At 52.4% G+C, this 22,930-nt stretch overlaps 1 protein-coding gene across 2 annotated transcripts in view; it reads left to right on the forward strand.

The window, feature by feature from the left end:
* LOC122363885 (cyclin-K-like) overlaps nucleotides 1–22,701 on the forward strand; it is a 25,657-nt gene extending 2,956 nt beyond the window's left edge. For both annotated transcript variants that reach the window (XM_043333686.1, XM_043333684.1), the window contains exons 6-10: nucleotides 8,097–8,225; nucleotides 10,335–10,523; nucleotides 11,511–11,847; nucleotides 12,083–12,268; nucleotides 22,075–22,701. In XM_043333686.1, coding sequence (XP_043189621.1) covers nucleotides 8,097–8,225; nucleotides 10,335–10,523; nucleotides 11,511–11,847; nucleotides 12,083–12,268; nucleotides 22,075–22,156 — 923 coding nt within the window. In that variant the 3' untranslated portion in view covers nucleotides 22,157–22,701. The remainder of the gene's footprint in view (nucleotides 1–8,096; nucleotides 8,226–10,334; nucleotides 10,524–11,510; nucleotides 11,848–12,082; nucleotides 12,269–22,074) is intronic.
* Nucleotides 22,702–22,930: the final 229 nt, after the last annotated feature.

Below are 22,930 nucleotides of genomic sequence, written 5' to 3' on the forward strand. Positions count from 1 at the left end.
GGTGACGGAGGATGTTCGCGGTGGTTTGAACCCTCACTTTCGGTCTTGGCTCTCTATGCATAATCGTGCCACAATGATTACGTGCGAGCCAGCACAAATCTGTCGATCATCCCGCCTGTTCAGTTGAGTCCGATATGGCTCGGTCTAATCCAGTGCGGTCCAGCCTAGTCCAATCGGTCCAGAAGATACGCCGATCCTTCTCTCTCCTCTGGTGACAGCGGTGGTGGTTCGGAGCGGGGTGCTCTATGCTGCCACCTACCGTCGCTCGTGTTCGTCTATCCCCGGTCAGTAACTACACCGCCTGAACTGGTGCGGTTTGAAGGCTCGTCTTTGCTGTGTGTATCTATGGCTCGTTTATGATTCAGCTCCCGGATAATCGAACTCATTGTCCGGGTGGGCTAAGTTGGGCTCCTTTTTTAGCAAGCTCGTTGACAGTAAATGAACTCAGGCCGTCAAGTCGTCATTAGTTTCACATGTTAATGTCGCGGCAACTGCAGTTTTGTGAGATCTTGTGTCGGCTGTCAGTTGCTTGAAAGTCTATCATGGTCGCAGCACTTTCGCGAGATCCTGTCACAGTTCCACTAAACTTTTCTGACGTCACTCATACCGGACTTATCGTGACAGGCCAGTCAGACTGCCGGTCGGTTCCTGTAATGCCCGTATATCTGTCCACCCGGCGACTGGGTGCTCGGGTTGTCATGTGCCCCTGTGATGGTATATTCGTTCCAGTCGCCCAGTGCAGTGTGATGTCCAGTCTCCATGTTGCCATTAGTTGTTAGTCTTCGATGATGTTTTTAGGTATGTGCCCGTTGTGACTTACTTTTTTCAGTCGTTGTCTAGCAAATACTGTCATTCGTTGGGTGGCCAATTCCAATGGTGCATTGCTGCGCTGATTCTCAGATAATTATACATAGCCACCCATCTCTCTATCTTCTCCTCGCTGTCCTGTTGAATTGTCTGACGATCACCAGCGAGCGTGGCACAGCGCTACCTGTATTATTGTATTTGTGACGTGACCATGCCTCACATATTAGGGACCGTCATTATCACACTTTTTGTGCTCTGATCGTCATCGTCCGCCGAAAAAAAAACACTATTTCTTTATCATCTTTTCCGGACGTAGTTGTTCACGATTCGGCAACATGAATATCAGCAAATGTAATAGAAGCGGACACCGTGCAATGAATACGGACGTGCGGACGTCGCTCCCGTGTGGGGCTGTTTGACATTCTCTGGCCGCGTCCCCGGTAATGACAGTCCTGGGTGTCCGCGCCTCCGCGGCGTCTCGTCAGTGGGCGCCTCCCACCCAGTCCCTCAGCTCTGTCGGTGGGGCTTGGGGTGGTGGCGTATGCCTTCTGTTGTCCCTTATCCCTAGCTTTGACGGTTTTCTTTCTTTTCCATTGGTTATTGTTTCATCAACGACAGTGGTCTCAGACTACTATCGTTTAATAACAGACCACTGGTCTGTTTTTAAATAAGTGTTAGGTCTGATCAACATGGTTTGCTTTCAACGTCTGTGTGAACCTCCGAGATCTGCTTTGTTTAGTGGCGATTCCTGCACTTTCACCGCCGCGATCGGATGACCTTGACCGGGCCAGCTGTCTACGGACGAGCTGTGATTGGTCGTCGGTAGGTCAGTTTTCTGAATGTCCGGTAACAAGCTGGTGCTGTGGGCGGCGGCTGCCAATGTACGCTGCTGACCCAGACACGGCTCAATTGTGGGCCGTTTGACGGCGTCTGCATCGGGTCCGATTCGCAGAACTGATTTATAGATGAGGCGCCGTCGATGATTGCAGACCTGCCGGCTAATAGGACCAGGATGTGCGCTACTGTGTCAGCCTTCTCAGGAGTAGTAGATCAAGTTGTCGAACGGCGTTCTCAGAAGACTGGCTAACATTTTCGGTGTCATGCAATCTATGATGCGTTGTGAGCAAAATGTGAAATAGGGCTTAGTCATTACCCTCGGACAATCGATTCTCGATGATTTAAAGGTATTTGCTTTCCCAGTGGTGTGCTGAAACAGGCGGCTGTACATCTAAGCGAACTATCACCTAGGCGTGGCCACAGGTGCAACTTTACATCTCTCTGTAACAGACATGTGCTTGGATCCGAGAGCTGGATCTATGATCTCAGTGGATCTCTCGACAAAATAGAGGGGTTGGATCTATGATCCGAGTGGATCTCTCGACAAAATTCAGGGGTTGGATCTATGATCTGAATGGATCTCTCGACAAAATTTAGGGGTCGGATCTATGATCTCTGTGGATCCAGCGGGCAAAAATTTGTGGAGGACCTATGATCTGTATGGATCTCACGACAACATGTAGCCAATGAAACCCTTATCCTACATAATTGTACACCTTACAGTGCAATACAATTGAGAATTATCACTTGTGGACATGGTTATTGGTTAAGACCACTTGTGATCATTAGGTATCATCATTAAATTTGAATTTAAATAAACAACATTTGTACTACATTTAAAAATAAACCAAGAAAATGCATATTGCTACTTTTTGTGACCAATTGTAACTTTTTCATGACAGCACTGATGACAATCTTATCAACAAGCTACAGCCACTTTAATTCAATGAACAAACAGTACAGACAGATGCAGTGGCAGCAGGGCACTGCAGATTTTCATTTTGGTCCCATTCTTTCTGCAACGCCAGTAGGGCTAATGCTAAAATGCCAAAGGCAAAATCTATGGGGGGCACTGTACCCTGGTGCCACCCCCCCCCCCCCTGTTCTGCCGCCTATGGACAGATGTTAGGAAATCAAACCTGGAAGCCAAATAGGTCAGTTTCGTTAAAAATAATCCAGCAATCCACTTCTGCCAGGTATGAAATCCCAATCCAGAATGTTCATATGAGCTATTAGTATGTGCAACACAATTTCGATTTAGTAAGAATAACAACCAACCTCTAATACTTTCCTAATAAAATTACAAGTTCAAAAATGGCATCAACTTCTTCAGATTACCTACTTTTGGCCACTTTTGGCACCAGGTGCCAACTGCCACGTGTGGTGCCATGCTGTGCTTTTGTTATGAGAGAGCCTCCCAAAAAAAGACAAACGAAATTCACAGCTCACGTTTTGGTAATATGGTTTTATTACGTCATTATCGTTTGACCAATGAAAAATCTTCATTTGACCAAGACCGTAATGATTCCAAAAGACTCCCCGTAAAAGGCCCTTTAAACTAATGACGTAAGATATTGTTATTCTTTTGAAAAGTGAATAAAATAAAGATGCAAGGCGCACACCGCTCAAGGCCATGTAATACCGTTTCAGCTTACGTTTACGTCATTAAATTCAACGCAACAAAGATGATATTCACAAACAATCGTATCGTGAAATTATGTGAGGCAGAAAAAAATGAACATTCTTTAAAAAAAAGCTCCAGACTTTTGAATTTCCAGTTTGATTTTGTATTTATTTTCATTATACTCGAAGGTAGAACGCCTAGCTCATTTGTTATTTGAAATGACGTCACGAGTTCAATTCAGATACTGAATAATCATTTTACGGTAAATATCCAAATCCATTACAATTGATATTTCGCTTCCCATCGCTTCCGCAGGCTGTTGAATATTTTTATACTTTTGTTTATATCTCAGTTTATTTTATCAAATATTTATTTCAATAGATTGAAATACCTTTACCTAACCAAGCCACATGTGTCAGTATCATCTTTTATTGTTTATCAATCAATTGTGGTAGCTGGAAACTGGAAAGCCTCATGGTTGTCTAATGCAAGATCAATGAGATTGTCTTATCAATATCATTATGTAGATTCTAACATGAATTGTGATGTGGTAGGTACCTAGTTATGTATTGTTCATTAGTCATTACTTTGACTTACCTCTATGTTAATTGTTAATGCAAACTTTTCTGTTGGTATGTGAACTGTGAACAATCTTCATGTCACTCAACTCAATTCTCTCAAGTTGTGACCGTCATGAGCCTCCTTTATTTTGTATTCTGTATAATGTAACTGGATGCCTTTACTAATATGGTCTTTGTATAAGATTGTTTGTTTCTAACCATACTTTGGTATTCATAACTTCTTATGAAAGAAAGTTGTTAACATTTTGAGCACCTATGAGCTATGATCCCAATGGATCTCACGACAAAATTGGGTAGCCAGATCTATGATCCGAGTGGATCTAGCGACAAAATTGAAGGGTCAGATCTATGATCCCAGTAGATCTCTCGACAAAATTGAGGGGTTGGATCTATGATCTGAATGGATCTCGGATCGGGATCCATGGGATCGGATCTCAGATCCATTTTTCCGGATCCAAGCACATGTCTGCTCTGTAAGTGATTGAGCGCCCCAATGTTCAGCTAAGAATCCTTTGAGTAATCAAAGGGACCCTCCCACCTTCAAAAAAGTTTATGAATTGGCATGAAAGTGATGTCGCTCGGTTCAGAAAGAGCGAAAACGAATATCTACCAGATTTCACCGAAAAATATTCACCGGTTTTCAAGATATTAGACTTTTGCTTTTGTTTACTTTTTGGGATCTCCGCTGTTCCTAGCGATCTTCTTTGGAAGCAATAGTTTGGCAGCTGAAAGTGCGACACTTGTTGCGCGCAAAGCAGCATATACCACCGCGTGCTACAAAACGTTTTAGTCAAACATTTAAAAATCGTTAGATATCTGCGCTGACGTCACACATTCAGAGGGGTATTCCTCTGCATTAGCCCCTCTGAATCAAAATGCTGCAATTTTGAAATTCAATATTTCCGATTTAAGGCATTGCTCGATGTTGTGAGTGCCGAAACCAGTAATTGTGAACCAGGGACCCCATTTTGGCTATCTCAACTCAAATCTGATGTTAAGTTGGGAGGGTCCCTTTAACAAAGGGAGTAACGTGGGAGTATAGATTCAGGGTATCTTTGGTAAGTACCGATATTGATCACCCCAATGATTTTCATAAAGCTACACCCACGGTCGCGACTATTGGTCAGCCACCCTACTGAGATTAAGTGCGTAGGTAGCCTGAAAGCCCAGGCTCGATCGTTGATATGCTCTTTTCCACGAAGTTGAATGCGATGCCGAGACATCCGCTTCAGTTTATATGAAGCACTTCACGCGGCCATTACGCTAAAGGTAAGGTAGACCGTTTGCAGGATTCTCGAACAGTGAACGTGCAAGTAATACAATAAAATAGCATTCCTCTCAATGTTTATTGCGATTTTTATATCCTTCGTCTGTGTGTGACGTTAGTTAAGCTATTGACGTAAATTGAATGTCGCACAGCAAACAGACTTGATATAATCCATTTTAGTTGCCCGATTGTATCGTAAAAAAATGGGCCAGCGTCAATAACTTAGAAAAAGTAACTTAGCTCATTGATCACGAGGCACGCGGAATGGGACGTTCATGGGCGGCACTGGTAATCTGGTTCATAATAACTGCAACTACGATTCCCAAATGTTGACTGGTTCAAAAACAGTTTGAGCCATCTTTTTATATTTAGGTACTGGATTGAGGGTGTAGTTCATAGTTGGGAATACAACTCGTAAGCTTTGACGATTGAACGTTATGCAGCTCACTAATGGGCAGTGCAATTGATATGTTGCGTTGCAAATAGCTAATTCTCTTCTTTGCACCGTCATTTGCAGTCAACATGATTTTGCACCACTTGCATGTGGGCTCCGTTCATAAATTACGTTTGTAGACTCGGTTTGCTGAGATAAGCCGGGTGGGTCATTGAAATGCAGTGAGCTACGTAATTAAATAAAGCGTGCTTCTTTCGCTTCCCATTTCGCCAGCAATTAGCGGAAAGCCCAGTGTCTGAATGTAAATATGCAATTAACTTGTTTGTTGCTGTTCTCAATCATGCTTTATTGCGCTATTTATCTCGGGATGAGCTATATTGCATCACATCCGACAAACGCAGTGAGTTTGGTGTGCCTGATTTGCGTGCTAGAGGGGAGCGATGTCCATTGTCCGTTTCTTCTCGTATTCCGTTGGAGTTTGATCTTGTCTATGATCTGTGAGCTAAGGACGCCGCCGCTGAGGATGTGGCATCGGTTGTCGAGAGGCCTCACCTCGGCCGATGAGCCATCCACTGAGTTGTTTCCTAGACAGCCGGAGTCGCGTATGACCCTGCTCGATTCGGGCAGTTTACGAGCAGACAGGGTGAGCGACTGGTACGGCGCTGTTGGCCGGTGAAGCTGACGCAACTGGGGCTTACGTGCGCTACGGTGGCTCTTCACCGCTGGGCTTGCCTTCCTGCATAGCTGCCAGCGTGCCAGCGTGCTAAACGGCCAGCGATTAATCCCGAGAGACGGTCGGCTGCCGCTCTGATGATGCGTCAAAAGTTATTGCCACTCCGCTCCATGGCTGCTCCTAGAGCTGTTGTATCTTGGTATTTCTCCACTCGCTCTCTCTTGTTCCTCTTCTCTCTCTCCCCTCCCTCTGTCTCTCCTCTGCCCGTCTCTCTCCCCGGTGGACCGCCGCTGCCGTCTGTCGTACCGCCTTTGTCTCGCTATCTGCGGTCGGCATTCAGCTGTCGGACCGCCGTCGGACGGTCGTCGCCGGGTCACCCACCGCGGGGTGCCGACTGCCGACCCGACCCGGCCCGGCCCGCCGACCTCTGCGGCCGCCGGCAGTGGCAATGTTTGCTAATGTGTGCGGCTGTGCCGCCGTCCGCGGCCGCTGGGGTCCCGGTGCCGCCGCCGTTTCTCCGCTGCTCCCTATGAGGGCGTTTGTATGCGGCGCGTGCCACTGCCGAACGGCGCCGAGCGCCGAAAGGCGGCCGGATCAGATCGGATCAGAGCGCGTGTGAGTGGAACAGGCACTCAGTTGCCGGGGTCAGCTGACCGACCCAGCACGGGGTCACACTGGCACCGAGGGTAATCGAAGGGAGGTGGATGGAACACGCGGACTGGCCAGCTGCCAACAATGGCTATTCTGTGCAAATAATCGTCACTTATTGATTGTTTGAATTCAAATGAACCTCTTGCAATAACAGGCTGAAAATTGCGTACACCACCATCCACTTTTTCACTACCGATAAAGTTACCCCTGATTTTGTTGTTGACGGAGGTGCCCATTCCCTTTGTCGTCGGAAGAGGCACCTTTCTCCTCTAATATCCGCAGTCTCCGCCGCCCGTGCTGCCGTGTCGGGGGCGCGGTCGGGCGTCACTCCCGGCGGCACTGACCGATGGTCGACATTAGGCCCACAGAGAGCCGGGGACGCGTCCTCTGCGGGCCCTACTCGGATCAGGCGGGGCCGGTATCACCTCCGTCCGTGCCAGAAACACGGCGCGGCGGCCGCCGCCGAGGCAGATATCAAGACTAACTATGTTAGCCAGGAGTTTTCTACTTGGAGGCGCGGAAAATTAGCTGCCCCGAAGGCGAGTTGTTTGACTGCGGTAGTGATTGCAGCGTGAACCAGGGACAGATATTGAGACAGAGGAGGCGCAGTCGAGAGATTGTTTCGTGTTTCTTGCGTGACGATCCATCGAACGAACAGAAACTTGTAATTGTCCCTCTGGCTCTGCGCTGGACGCGGTGGTCTTGGTATACTGTACCGCATTACACTGGTGTATTCCGGTACAGCCTAGCCCTACAGGCATCCGGCCCCGTTCATCGTTCGCAAGCCCGGCGGCGGGCGACGACTCGAAGTTCTGTATGAGTTATTGCGCTGATGATTTATGTTTGTCTTAGTGATGCTGTGGACGTGGTTATCTGTCTGTGTCTTGCAGTGTGAACCTTTCTCGGCTTACGATGAGATATGGTTCCCGTCATTTGATTTGTGCTCGCCAAGTTCAACACTACCCGTGCCTTTATGTTTCACTGGCACGCAATCCATTCCCTTATTTCCCCAGCGCTCGCGCTGGTTCTGTGTGCGTCTTATCCCGAGAATACCAGCGAAAGTAGGTAGCTGAGCTCACATTTCAGCGTGAAACCTTTACTGCGAAAAATTTTCATTTGCGTTCTGAAAATCCACGTCCGCGTGACGATCAGCAAACTGTATCATAGGGCGATGTGCTGCAGTTAATCAGTGATCAATTTGCAGTTAATCAATTATTAGTCCTGTTCCCGCCATACCACTGACCGTTTCTCCGTGTTTGCAGCGATCGCGCTGATGTACCTGGCCGGCAAGCTGAGCAAGTTCGAGGTGGTGGACTGGGTGGGTCGTCAGCCGCACCACCTGCGCTGGTGGGACATGTTCGTCGAAGACATCTCTATGGAACTGATGGAGGGTGAGTGCGCCGAGCTATAACTCGGCAGACTCATTCGAACGTGATATTCGAGCTATTTGATGTCCAGCTCTAATACGAACAAACTACATAGCAGCCGGACCTGGTCGTTTTTGTATGTGTGCGCTACGGCATAACATTTCTGATTAGATCGCGTCATTGGTGGATAGATGTGCATCTGACCCGTATTTTGGCGTTGTTCGATTGATTGCATTACATTGTGAAGGCGGTCGGAGCTGGCGCGGCGATATTGGATTCGGCCTATTGTGTCGGTGTGCGCGGCGCGGGGTGAGCGCTCCTTTGATCGGACAGACGGTGACACGGCTGGGGTCGGGCAGCCGCACTGTTCCCGGCCGGACGGCGCCTGTCGTCATGGGCGGCCGGTCCCAGTCAGAAGGGGACGGGGAGGGGAGGCATCCGTGAGGAGGTCTTGACTTCGAGAATGGTGTGCACTTGACTACTAGGCAGAGGAATTATTGAGGAGAAGCAGGGAACGTGAGTGAGGCTGGAGTACAGCTGATAAGCCGGTGTCATCTCTGCTTCTATTCCCACCACGTCATTAGTCATCTAGCCTCGGCTATCGACCTGCCTTTCTAAGCCATCCTGAGATATCCCTGCCCTGTGGCCTCTATCGCTGTCACCACTCACCTCTGGTCAGTCCCGTCCCATCCGCAACTCCCACACCTCCCCGGGCGGTGACTGTGTTGCTGACTCCGGCGCTCCCGTCCGCTCCGGAGAGGCCCCGTGTCTGCTCCGGAGAGGCCCCGTCAGCCGGTCTGAAGGGCTCTCCAGCCGGCCGGCCGGCCGGAGACGATTGGTGCCCGGACGGCGGCTCGGCCGGCCGGTCTCAGCGCTGGGGACTAGATCGCCGTGTGAAGAGTACTGGGGAAGCATGGTAGAGGGATAGGAGCAGCAGTGTCCTGAATCATAGATCAGGGACGCTGTGGGGGCTCGGGAGAGGGCTGCTCGGCAGAGTACTGGGGAAGCACGGTAGAGTGCTAGGAGCGGCAGCGTCTCCGGTCCTAGATCAGGGACGAGGTGGACTGACATTGACACGGGATATCCCCGGTTCAGTTAGCTATTCTTGTACCGGCTCGACAGTCTCCCGTGTGTGCCTCTGTCGCCGGCCTCTGAGCATTGTGCAGTCACTCCGTGGGGGATTTGCGATTGCCGGGCACGCACTAGCGTCATCCATTTGGTGGCTGTCTAGCTACTTTGATCCGGTGCTGGGAGAATGTGCCGGTCGCTGGACCAGCCATCTGCCGCTCGGAGTATGGAGTGCTACGGTTCACCTAACGGCGGGTACTCGGCGGGAGACTTTAGACTCAGCTGTGAATCCCCAAAGGTGGTCAAATTTGTCCCGTATATTTCCGTCAGTCTGATAAGACACGACCTTTTGATTTGTACAGTTCCTTGAATCGGTGTGTCTCTGCCCTGACCTACCATAGGTTTAGCTCTAGACTAACCTGACCTAGAGTAGGCTGACGTGTAACTTGATACGTACTGATCTGGTGTAGGCCAGATTTTTGACGACTTAATCTGACGTGGTCTGAACTGGCCTCATTTGGTCGGCACTGGTCTGCGCTGGTCTGAGCTGTCTGGAATCAGTAGTCATTTCATCCTCTATCTATGAAAGTCTCACTGTCCGCTGACAGCAGTAACGAACGATGCCGGAACCGGAACGCGACTAACAGAGTTTGAAACGGTGTTGTGGGAGTCAGTCGAGCAGACCGCGACCGGTGACCTGTCTGTCCATGTTTTGGGTCGCGCGTTGGCGGCGCTCAGGCTGTTGTACTCCGAGTTGCAGTCCAATGGGTGTAGTTTGTAGCGATCGGCTGGCGGTCGGGTGTGTCTGAGTCCAGACGGTCGGATGGCCCACGTGAAGCCGAACGAAATGGGCTAGTCTGGAAAAAAAACTAAGGAAGTTTTGTGGTAGCTACAGACGTGCAGTGGAACAATTTTCGTTTGGGTTTTTGGTGTCGTGAGCAGAAAAGTCGGTTATTTCTGGAAACCGAAAACGTTATAGTTTGAACTCCAGAAATCTGCACCTTTACGCCCAACAGAGTAGCGGGATTTTCACCGAAGATAACTGACGTCTCTGCTCTGTTTCAGACATCTGTCACCAGGTTTTAGACCTGTACCAGCAGACCAAGGTGGCTGGTGTGGCGGCCGAGAGCCCGCCCCAGTCGTCTGCCGCCCCCGCCCCCGCCCCGGCCGCCCCCGCCGCCGCGGCCGCTCCGGCTGCCGCAGCTGTGCCCAAGCAGGAGCCGCCGGCGCCTGCAGTCGACCCGGCATCGCTGGGTAGGTGCCACCCCCTACTGTCTTTACACAGGCCGAGAGGCACCCTAGCTCGGTCAGACTATCCCCATACTTATACGGAGCCTCAGACTGACTAGCCACTGTCGGCCGGAGCATGGTAGACTTTACCTGTGCCTACACGTAGCCTCAGACTGACCAGCCTCGTCCGGACGGGGAGACGGGCACGTTCGTGCTCCTGCGGGACCGGGAGAGCCGTTCAGTATTGATGCGCCTACTTACGGGGGCCGGGCGATACGGAGAAGTGTCTATTTATGAGGGAGGAGGTCCGGTAGGCCAGACGGTCACGGGAGGGCGGGGGGCGCGGAACGACCTCTCCTATCAGATTCTGCCGGGTAGGAACATCTCATTTGTTCAGCTAGTCAGTCAGGACAGTCAGTCAGTCAGTAAATCAGTCACCCAATCAGTTACCTATTCACTCACTCACTCTTTCACTCACTCACTCACTCACTCACTCACTCGCTCACTCACTCACTCACTCACTCACTCACTCACTCACTCACTCACTCACTCACTCACTCACTCATTCACACTCACACCCTCACGCAGTCTCCGGATGCCAGATTGTGTTCAGGAGTTAGGCTGGTGTCGTATTTCTCCTTATTCATACACGTGCATTGTGCGCGCTTACACGCGTGGTCTGGAATGGTACGAAGCCAGCTTAAATGACCTGGGAATGTATCCTTGATCGGGAGGCTTAGATTGTGTTGGAGACTAGGAAAACCGTTATGCTTCATTGGAGCTGCACTGGTGTGTTAGCTGTCTTATTGGTCTTGTACCTTCCTTTCTTGCGTTCCTGACTGCTATTGGATGTTATTTGCCGTATGTATGCTTATCTGTATGCCTCTGTTAATGTCTGTGAGTGTAATGTGTTTGTGTCCGTCTCCCAGTAGTAGTAGTAGTTTATAAAGAGACCCCATGCCAGACCAGACCCCATGCTTCACCTCAGTAACCCGGACTCTCTCCTCCCAGCGGCGCCGGCCGCCGAGCTCACGCCGGGCCGGGAGCTGCGAAAATCGGCGCCCTCCACGCCGCCGCTGCAGGTGAAGGCGGAGCCGCCGGCCGTGGCCGCCCCCGCCGCCGCCCCCGCCCCGGCCGCCGCCGGCGGCGGCCCGCCCGGCGCGTCCGGTGGTCAGCCGCCCCAGTTCGGCGGCTTTGGCTACGGGCCGCCGCCGGGCGGGGCGTTTGGGTACGGGTACCCGCCGCACGCGGGAGCCGCGGCGCCGCCGCCTCCACCGCCCCCGCCGCCGCCGCCTCCGGGACCGGGCGGCCCGGCGGCGCCGTTCCCGCCCCAGTTCCCGCCGTTCGGGTGAGTGGGAAGATGGGGAGAGGGTGGGTTCGGTGTCGGAGTTAGACGTGGGAAGGTGTTTGTCCCTCTGTGCTGCCAAAGGTAGTGGGGAATAGTGTTTGGACTCGGTGCCAAAACCCATACATCGTTGTGGTCTAGGTCGTCGTGCTTTTCATATGTCTAAAGGCTGCTCTTTAATCTGCCAACTAATATTCTAGATTAATTGTTGACACCATCATTCTCTCTACTGTCGCAGGTTCCCGTCGGGCCCGGCGGACGGTAAGGGTGGGGCGGTGCCCCCGCCGCCGCCCCCGCCGCCGGCATCCAAGTACCCGCCGCCGCCGGGCGCGTCCGTGCCGCCCCCGCCGCCGCCCCCGCCCAGCAGCGCGCCGCCGCCGCCGCCGCCACCGTTCCCGCCCGGCGGAATGCCACCGAACAGAGGGTAGGTGGTTTAGGACGCCGCTGGGCGACTGCGGCTCCGGCTGTGTCGCTGAGCTCTCTCGATCAAGCTGAACAGGGTCTAGGCTGCTCGTGCTCCTCGCCTAGTGTCTGTGCTCCTCGCCTTAATTTGCATTACCTAGTCCCGGAGCATTTCTAAACCCAGCGCCCTGGCCGATCCTACCGCACACAGAAGTCCACCCACGTGAGTCTGCGCCTCGGCGTCCTGCCGTTTACCAGACGAGCGGTGCTGATATCAGATCCTACGCTGGATCATTTTCCGATTCCCTGAGAGGCCGTGTGGCAGACGCTATCGACCTCCGGCACAAGTGTTCTCCTTGAATATCGATGGTGACGACCCTGACCCCGGGTGCCGAGTGGCGTGGCGAACGGCCAGACTGAACCCAAAGAGAGCGGCTTAGTGTCAGGGATCGGGATGTCTGTTCTAGTCACTCATGTGAGGTGTATTGTCTGGTGACCAAAGCAGAATTGAGCTATGGTCTGTTCAGCCTTGTGATGTCTTATTTCCTTCCTCGGCGATGCGTTTTTCCTGTGCGTTTCGTGGCTGTTACTGTTTCTGTTAGATGCTTCTCCATCAATTTTCGTTAATTATTGGCTTGTCGGCGTTATAGCTCTAACCGAGCTGCTTTCCTGATTGAGCTTAAACGGGCTTAGCACCCGATATTTCTCAGGTGTTGTTAAGTGCGGTGACGTGAGCACTGCGGATGGAAGGGCTATCTCGGCCAATGTCGACATAGAGCGCTGTGCTGTGATGGAGCGAATTAGTGGCAAGGTCGCCTGGCTTCCGAGCCCTAAAGCCTGCTAGCTGTCCTGTCGTGTGTCAGGTGCCCTCTTATTACCCATTATTTCCTTTGTTGTGCCGTGATAGTTAGAGTCCCTGCGGTAATTCTCGACTCAGTAAGAGTTGATATCACAAAGATTGGTCAGGTGCTGCTGAAGGTTCGTTGTTCGCCACCGGCTGCTGACTGTCGCTCACGCTGGCTCACCAGCAGCAGCTGACCGCCGCTCACAGTCAGCGCTGACCGCGGCTCACAGCAGCCCACCAGTCAGCAGCTGACTGGTGGCTCGCTCCGCCGCCCATTGTCCTGATCCGCTGCCGCCGACTCGGCCGTACCGATTGGATTGGTGATCCGCCGAGCCTCCGGCCGCCCCCGCCTCTGTCTCTGCTGACAATACACTGTTAGAGCGCACCACTCGGCCTTTTCTCTCCGTCTGTCTCCCCTCTCTCCCTCTTCCTCCCTCTCCTCTCCCTCGCTGGTCACCCCGGTCACTCCCCAGTGGTCAGCGGTCAGCGATCGGGGACGTGACTGGACCCGGCAGCATTCACACGCCGCGCGCCGACAGCCGCCGTTAATGCGCGTCGACACATGAGGCGTGCATTGTGGTCGCCGCTGTCGGCTGCCGGACCTCGGCACTGTTCTCGGAAGTGGTCGGGTCAGAGCCGTCGGGCTGGACGGGTAGGGGGCGGTCGGAGGGGTATGTGGTCGCTGCTGTGGCCGAGTGTAGTCCGGTTCTCTGGGGGTAGGTGTGTGAGGAAATGTCCTCTGAACGAGCAGGATGCGGTTTCGAAGCGGCCGGGTATTTTGCAGTCGATTTCCTGAGGTTGAGTAGCCAGTGTGACCTTCAAATGTCATATTGGTGAGGTTTCAATAGCATTGCAATGCATTTACTTCACCTCTGGATAGTTTGAATGGTGATGGACCCTGCCTCAACCACGGTCTAACTTTATTGCACCCAAGCAACTTCGCTGGGTCCCTTCTGGTCAAACCTTCGAAAACTCTGTCCCTCTATGTAGTGGCTCCCATATCCCATGGCATATTCAGGAGAGGATAAAGTAGGTAACGAGAACCGGCAGCGCCTGCTAGAGGCTTTCAACCAGCGGGGCACTAGCACTTCCAAACAAAGTCTTCAGCTGGGTAATGCACAAATCGGCTAAGGCGTCTTGTGGTCCTACCGGATACCATCCTCTTCACCCGTGTCCTCACTCCATAGCTGGCCTACATGGAGCTTACCAGTCCACCCTTTTTGAATAACATCTGTACACAGTTTTTCTGACTCTTCATTTAGCCCCTTCCATTCGTCTGTTCTCTCCCCTGGCCTGTCCCTCTGACTGGTAACCTCTCAGGCCCCTCCCTCGCTACTGATCTGTGACCTCTCGGGTCTTTCCTCCGCCCTTCTGACCTGCGCGCTCTCAGGCCTCCCCCTCGCCACCGACCTGTGACCTCTCAGGTCTTTCCCCGCCCCCTGATCTGTGCCCTCTCTCTCGTCACTGTCCTGAGCCCTCTCAGGTCCCTCCCTCGTTACTGACCTGTGACCTCTCAGGTCTTTCCCGCCCCTCTGATCTGTGGCCTCTCAGGCCCCTCCCTCGTTACTGACCTGTGACCTCCGTCGCCCCTGTCGTACGCCGCCGCGGCGGGAGCGCTCCCCTGGGTCAGCCGGCCGGCGGTGCCGTGAGCGATGCTCCGCCTCGCCCTGCGCCCATTTGCCGCCCTCATTCACCTAATGCGATCTGATCTAACAGCGCCACTGATGTAGCGGCGCGGCCGCCGCTGGTAGTGGTGGGGCTGTCTCCCTCGCCGCCGGCACCGCAGGGTGGAGAGTCACGTCTCCGGCCACCGTCTGTCAGTCGTCTGTCGTGCCCTGCGCACCGGCAACGCGTGGTGTCCCTCCTGACGGGATGACCTCTACACCTGGCCCTCCTCCCCTCCCACCGTCCCGGCACAGTGACCTGACCTGTAGAGACCTCCCCGCGGCCCGACACATCATAGATCCGGCCGGCTGCGGTCGGGTACCAGGGAACTGATGGGGTGCTGTGGCGAGTTTTCGACAGGGAGATTTACAACCAATGTCCCGCTTTGTTGGAGTTTAGACCCGTCCACCGCGCTCGGACTGGCCGATATTGGTTATTTAGGACTAAGACCTTTGTGATCGCGGCTATGACCAAAAGAGGCTCTGTAAAAGGTCGTCGACTAATATTTTATTGACCCAGATCAGAACTGAGATAGTGACCTTTGTCGTCTTTTTGTGAAATTGGTTTTTCCTCGAGCTGTCCTAAGTGTGTCCGAATCTGTAAGATTTCCCCGGAGGAGTGGTGTTATATTTGATCTCGGGCGCGCCGGCCGCGCATGTATCGGGGGTTTCCGGTACGTGCCGGGGCCGGGGCGGCCGCGTCTCTGACCGTCCATGGCACTGCGCACATAGGGAGACGGAGGATGCCAAAGAGAGGTTATTCAGTCGGGGTGAGGTAGACGGTCATCTGTAGGTACTGGACGTGGGGAGACACTAATCTTGTTGCAACCAGTGGAAAGAGAGAGAAGAGAGAGAGAGAGAGAGAGAGAGAGAGAGAGAGAGAGAGAGAGAGAGAGAGAGAGAGAGAGAGAGAGAGAGAGAGAGAGAGAGAGAGAGACCGAGACCGAGACCGAGACCGGAAGGTAAAAATGGACACAGGAGTAGGACGGGTTTGCTGTGGAATAATGATAACGTGTTGGTATGGGTAAGGAAATAAGGTAGCGACTGAAGTTCAGTGACATCGTTATTTACACGGCGTATTGTGCAGTATGCATTGAATGGTATGCGTATTGCGTAGTAAATCGGTTTATTCAAGTGCACAGAACGACCCTCTCACTAATGATGTACGTACCGAGCTGAGCGTTGTTAGCGCTTCAAATATAGCGAACTTGCGTATATGGGGGAAATAGCAGAGCATAAAGTCGACAAGTATGCGTCGGTAAGGGACCCAGGTATAGTTCTTCTGAATGCTTGAGACGAGGTGTTAGTATCACTGATGTTAGTTGTCGGACTTTCGTCCCCGTCTTGAGTTGAGATGTTAGTTTCACAACGTTTCGGCCAGTTACTTCTCCGGCCGTCGTCAGGTGTTCTTTGGCCCTTAGAAGGACCTGGATGTTGGTGGCGTTGCGCCGTACGCGTCATACCGTTCGAAAGCTCCTGTAGTCAGCGGGAATCGAACTCGGGTTTCCCCGGTGATAGTCCACGGTTCTAACCACTCCACTATCGAGGCAGACATCGTTATGGAGCTGGAAACTTGGTGTCATTTATCCCCCAGATGTTTTTGTGATTTCCTTAGTAGTGGGAGCCATATTGGGCTGATGTCAACGCTTGGCTTGCTGATGGGGTTGCTAGCCAGCGCCATGTGTGCGGCTTCCTTGATTTTTCTGATTTTCCAGTGTGGCTCCTTGTCGATGATGGTGGTATCATCCCAAGCAGGTCTGTGATCTCCTTCAGACCATGCATGCTCCGCCACACCGGATTTCAGTGTTTCGCCTCGGATGGTGGCCTTCCTGTGTTCTTCGAGCCTGACCGCCAGTGGGCGGCCAGTCTCGCCCTTGTATGACCTGCCGCAGCTGCACGGGATGTCGTATATGCAGTTCTTTGTTTGCTCCTTGGTGGTTGGCGGTCTGACCTTTGTGAGTGACCTGCGGAGGGTGGTGGTACTTCTGAACACCGTCCTGATGTTGTATGCTCCGCAGATTCGCCTTAGCTTCTCTGACAGTCCTCTGTTGTATGGGAGGGATACTGTCGCGATTGGCTTATCCCTTGGTTGTTGTTGGGATGCTTCCTTGGGTTTGTGTTTCATGAAGCTCGTTGGGTATCCGTTTCTCCTGAAGGTGCTGGTAAGGCGTGACATTTCCATCTTTCTGGCTGCTTCGTCTCCACAGATGTTGGTGGCTCGGGTCTGCAGGCATCTTACGATACCTTTCTTGACTGTGTCTGGGTGGTGTGACTTGATGTTGAGGTAGCGGTCGGTCGCTGTTGGTTTGCGGTAGACCGATGTTCTGAATGCTTCCTCAGATTTCTCCACTTGGACGTCAAGGAATGGTAGTTTGTTGTCGACTTCTGTTTCCATTGTGAATTGGATGGAGGGTCGGAGGCTGTTGAGGTGGTCTAGGAACGGTGTTATGTCCTCGCGATGGTCCCACAGGACGAATGTGTCGTCGACATATCGCAGCCACAGGGATGGTTTCAGTGGTGCTGTTTGTAAGGCCAGTTCCTCGAAGTGTTCCATGTAGATGTTGGCGATCACCGGTGACAGGGGTGAACCCATGGCCATTCCTTCAGTTTGTTGGTAGTAGTCATCGCCCAGTTGGAAGGCGGTGGTGGTGACACAGAATGTCAGGAGTTCCATGATGTCATCAGTCGGGATTGTCGTTCTTTCGGGCAGTGTATCGTCGCTCTCCAGTCTTGTCCTCACTATGCTCAGAGCTTCGGTAGTGGGCACATTGGTGAACAGACTCACCACATCGAAGCTTACCATTTGCATGTTCGGCGAAGGTCGCATGGCCTGAACCAGTGAGACGAAGTGGGCTGAGTTCTTGACATATGTAGGTGTTTTGCCACTCAGTGGGTTGATGATCTTGACGAGGAACTGGCTCAGAGGATGGCAGGCTGAGCCACGGCAGCTTACTATTGGTCTTAGCGGTACATTGGTCTTGTGTACCTTTGGCAGCCCGTACATGTGTGGAAGTTTGCTGTGATGTTGGCTCAGCTTTCTGTACTGGGCGTCCGTGAGTTGTTCCTTGTCCTTGTTCTTCTTAAGGAGCTTTGTTAGTTTGCGTTCGACCCAACCCCGGCCTGCGAACGCAAACTAACAAAGCTCCTTAAGAAGAACAAGGACAAGGAACAACTCACGGACGCCCAGTACAGAAAGCTGAGCCAACATCACAGCAAACTTCCACACATGTACGGGCTGCCAAAGGTACACAAGACCAATGTACCGCTAAGACCAATAGTAAGCTGCCGTGGCTCAGCCTGCCATCCTCTGAGCCAGTTCCTCGTCAAGATCATCAACCCACTGAGTGGCAAAACACCTACATATGTCAAGAACTCAGCCCACTTCGTCTCACTGGTTCAGGCCATGCGACCTTCGCCGAACATGCAAATGGTAAGCTTCGATGTGGTGAGTCTGTTCACCAATGTGCCCACTACCGAAGCTCTGAGCATAGTGAGGACAAGACTGGAGAGCGACGATACACTGCCCGAAAGAACGACAATCCCGACTGATGACATCATGGAACTCCTGACATTCTGTGTCACCACCACCGCCTTCCAACTGGGCGATGACTACTACCAACAAACTGAAGGAATGGCCATGGGTTCACCCCTGTCACCGGTGATCGCCAACATCTACATGGAACACTTCGAGGAACTGGCCTTACAAACAGCACCACTGAAACCATCCCTGTGGCTGCGATATGTCGACGACACATTCGTCCTGTGGGACCATCGCGAGGACATAACACCGTTCCTAGACCACCTCAACAGCCTCCGACCCTCCATCCAATTCACAATGGAAACAGAAGTCGACAACAAACTACCATTCCTTGACGTCCAAGTGGAGAAATCTGAGGAAGCATTCAGAACATCGGTCTACCGCAAACCAACAGCGACCGACCGCTACCTCAACTTCAAGTCACACCACCCAGACACAGTCAAGAAAGGTATCGTAAGATGCCTGCAGACCCGAGCCACCAACATCTGTGGAGACGAAGCAGCCAGAAAGATGGAAATGTCACGCCTTACCAGCACCTTCAGGAGAAACGGATACCCAACGAGCTTCATGAAACACAAACCCAAGGAAGCATCCCAACAACAACCAAGGGATAAGCCAATCGCGACAGTATCCCTCCCATACAACAGAGGACTGTCAGAGAAGCTAAGGCGAATCTGCGGAGCATACAACATCAGGACGGTGTTCAGAAGTACCACCACCCTCCGCAGGTCACTCACAAAGGTCAGACCGCCAACCACCAAGGAGCAAACAAAGAACTGCATATACGACATCCCGTGCAGCTGCGGCAGGTCATACAAGGGCGAGACTGGCCGCCCACTGGCGGTCAGGCTCGAAGAACACAGGAAGGCCACCATCCGAGGCGAAACACTGAAATCCGGTGTGGCGGAGCATGCATGGTCTGAAGGAGATCACAGACCTGCTTGGGATGATACCACCATCATCGACAAGGAGCCACACTGGAAAATCAGAAAAATCAAGGAAGCCGCACACATGGCGCTGGCTAGCAACCCCATCAGCAAGCCAAGCGTTGACATCAGCCCAATATGGCTCCCACTACTAAGGAAATCACAAAAACATCTGGGGGATAAATGACACCAAGTTTCCAGCTCCATAACGATGTCTGCCTCGATAGTGGAGTGGTTAGAACCGTGGACTATCACCGGGGAAACCCGAGTTCGATTCCCGCTGACTACAGGAGCTTTCGAACGGTATGACGCGTACGGCGCAACGCCACCAACATCCAGGTCCTTCTAAGGGCCAAAGAACACCTGACGACGGCCGGAGAAGTAACTGGCCGAAACGTTGTGAAACTAACATCTCAACTCAAGACGGGGACGAAAGTCCGAAAACTAACATCAGTAAGGGACCCAGGTTTAATCAACCGGAGATGTATGACGCCTAGCGGTTGGGACCGTAGCAGGCCTGACCTGTGATCGGGAGATATGTATTATCGTCTGGTTTATAATTAGTCGCATGCATCTGAAGAAACAAAGAGCAAATGTAAGAGGTATTCCTATCAAGAATCCCTCTGACATTAACCAATCTCAATAATTTCTTGATGATGGCTAGGTTAGGTCTGGGTCTGTACCGGCCACGGAATGACAGTGTGTCTGGTCTGGCCGAGGATGTCTGGTCGGAGAGGCGAACAGACGGGTCTGTCTGCCGGCCCTGCCGGGGAGGGCTGTTGTGTCTGGTCTGGTCTGAAAGGTGAGTAGACTGTCTGTCTGCCCCGCGCTGACAGCCCTGGCGGGGTCACTCGGTCGACTCACAGTTGGCTGGGGCAGTCTGGAGCACCGGGCGCGCCCACTTCCTCCCCCGGTAATAGAAATGTCGGCCCGTACCGCCCCTGTACACCGGTGAGCGCGCTGTTCTGCTGAAATATGGAGCGGAGCAGGCAGGTGGGGCCGGAGAATAACGCTCCAGACCTACTTTTTCTCATACGGCTGGCTATGAGACTTTTGTCTGACATTTTACATAGCATTGTGGAAAGGATTGGCGGCGTTTTACAATACTTCTTTGCAATATCTTCTAGCAACATTTGTTGTTATGTTTGCAAGAACACGAACACCGCATGTTTCAGTGGTTGCATTTAGGTTCACATTATTGTCCCCTTATCAGTCTTTTATTGAGTGTACTTACACCAGCGTCCACCGTGCGGTCTGAGCCCAATCTGCCCCTCAGACCCGCGCCATCAGAACCCGTCGTCACCCATAGGCAGGCACCCATCGACACTTATGGACACCCGTGGACATTGGTCACCCATAGACACCCGTTTACGGAGGCCGCGGACTGTCGACCGGGGACAGCTGCGGATGGCTGTGTCGGCGGTGGTGATGGTGCTGATCGGGGTTCTCCCGAGTTCCGATCCCTGGGGCACAGCGATAAAAACGGCCAGCGTCGCCGTCACCGCCCTCACAATGCCTCTGAGGCACCCAGGGGGACCGGCCGCTGCTGTGGCTATTGGTGCGGGTCGCGACCGGCCGACCTCCCGCCCCCAGGAGTCGCCGCCGCCCCGTCCCACGGGCACGGCTCACAGGGTCCCGGAGGAGAGGGCCTGACCGGTTCTTGGGAGAGGATTGTGTTGTGTAGAAGAGTGGACCATTGTAAGAAAGAGGGGAGCGTAGAGTAGGGGTCTGTAATAAAGTGACAGCATAGCGCATTTATAACAGATCAGTTATAACAACAGATCATCAAGCGCAAATTGACGTCATCTTTCCGATTCCTACCGAACGAATGAAGCTTGAACTTCACAATGAAGATACGCACCTTTGGAGATGACATTGTCAAAGTAAGAACAACTTTCTCGCACAGTTTCATTGTAGCCAAGCCAGTCCATGATCGCCCGGCTTCCGCTGCTTTCTGACAAGTGTAGAGATGTAGGGCTAGTCTAGCACTCGGCATACTTATCGGGGGCTGTTCTGTCGACTTGGGAAGGGCACTACTCCTGTAGACAGTCGACAGCAGGATGTTTCTGTTGGCCTTTTTGCGTCTGCTTTACGCTGTTGGCAGTCACCACTTGCCTATGCATAACTGCCTTCATTGATCCTTCCGTTCCTGTCTATGTATTTGTTCAGTCTTCGCTTGCGCGTTTGTGTGTCAGTGAGTTTCCCTGTCGCCACGGCAAGATCGTCCGCTCTTACACGAAAATATTCCTGTCAAAAGACCATCGACTGATAGGATCCTTTTCACAGTGCGTCTCGCACCGTCCTTATTCTGAGCTCTCGTTACTTTGTGGGCCTTTCACGTATTGCAACGAATGGATGGAGAGCATTGAGCTCTGTGCGCAGAGCCTCTGCTCTGAGGCGCCACGGCATCGAAATTGGATGAGCCTTAGCCGCCTACCTGTCCTGTCACCATATCCAACCCAGTCGTGCCTTCACAGACAAGCATTAAAATGTTCATTCATTGTTGCGGCTATGGGCCAGTTTTTTTCATTAGAACCAGCCCACTCAGAAGGATCATTGGTTCTGTTCCAGTTGCACTTCCTAACACCTCTAAACTCCTCCAAGATTGCTTCCCTGTTCCAGTGGCAGCTCTAGCCCCTACAAAGCCAAGGAGGGCCCTGCTCCAACCTCCTCTATCTTGCTCTTAGAGGAGTTTAGAGGTGTTAGAAAGTGCGACTGGAACAGACCCATTGTTAACTGTTGATATGATTGCAATGCTCTTAAGAAGTGTGTCTGAAGCTTGGTTTCAGCAGCAGCTGCGGCACCACGCCCCTCCCCGGCACCAGTCTCTAACCCTCGGTTCGTCTCTGTTCACAGATTCTTCCCTCCGCAGGGCGGACCACCGCCGGGCTTCAGACCTCCGGGACCCGGCTTCCCTCCCGGCCACCGGCCGTTCTAGAGAACAAGTGACAACCTCTCGGGGAGAGAGAGTGTCGGAGACTCGGATAAACCGAGCTCACTAACTACTGGAGAGCAGAGGTGTGGAGTGTTAGCGTCCGTGCTGTGTCGGTAGACGGTGTACGTTCTGTGGAGGAGGAGGAGGTGTTATGTGTCTTCTTTAGCGCCAAGGCCGGATCTCTGAGGAATCTGTAACCGGGCTGATCATGCTGCAGCATGCGAGCGGTAGCATTGCCGTCTCGCTGGGCTGTAATGATGGACGGAAGGCTGACCGTCCACTGTCCAGTGACTGTGGACTGACTGTTGTCGATGGAAGAAGCTCGTTTGTGACACGGTAGCGCAGGACAGAGAGCAGAGATGTCTTGCAGGGCTAATGCTGTGTGACGGGACCCTTATTGTGGTGAACCAGTCCGTGCATTTTCCACCACAATGTGTGAATGTACGCGACTGAGTGATTTTAGACATGTTTTCTCCTGAAAACCGATGTACTGTGGACATGATTTTGATAAAACTGTTATGTGAAGGACAATACAACATTCTTGTGTAGATATTTGTTTAAAGTGCTGCTGTGAATACTAAGGTGTTTTTTTACGGTGCCCGGCTAATGGAATGTGACAGACTGAAGCATTGCATGCATTCAGCAACCTGGCAGCCCCTTCCCGGCATTAAAAAAAAAAACCTTTATCACTCAGTTGTTGCCATCACTCGTCCTACGAAATTAAGAGAAAGCTATCACACAGCACACAAGGCCACTTTTTTCGCTGTGTTCGCCTTA

This window comes from Amphibalanus amphitrite, unplaced genomic scaffold, assembly GCF_019059575.1.
Source record: "Amphibalanus amphitrite isolate SeventyFive unplaced genomic scaffold, NRLGWU_Aamphi_draft 000646F_arrow, whole genome shotgun sequence".
NCBI lineage: Eukaryota > Metazoa > Arthropoda > Thecostraca > Balanomorpha > Balanidae > Amphibalanus > Amphibalanus amphitrite.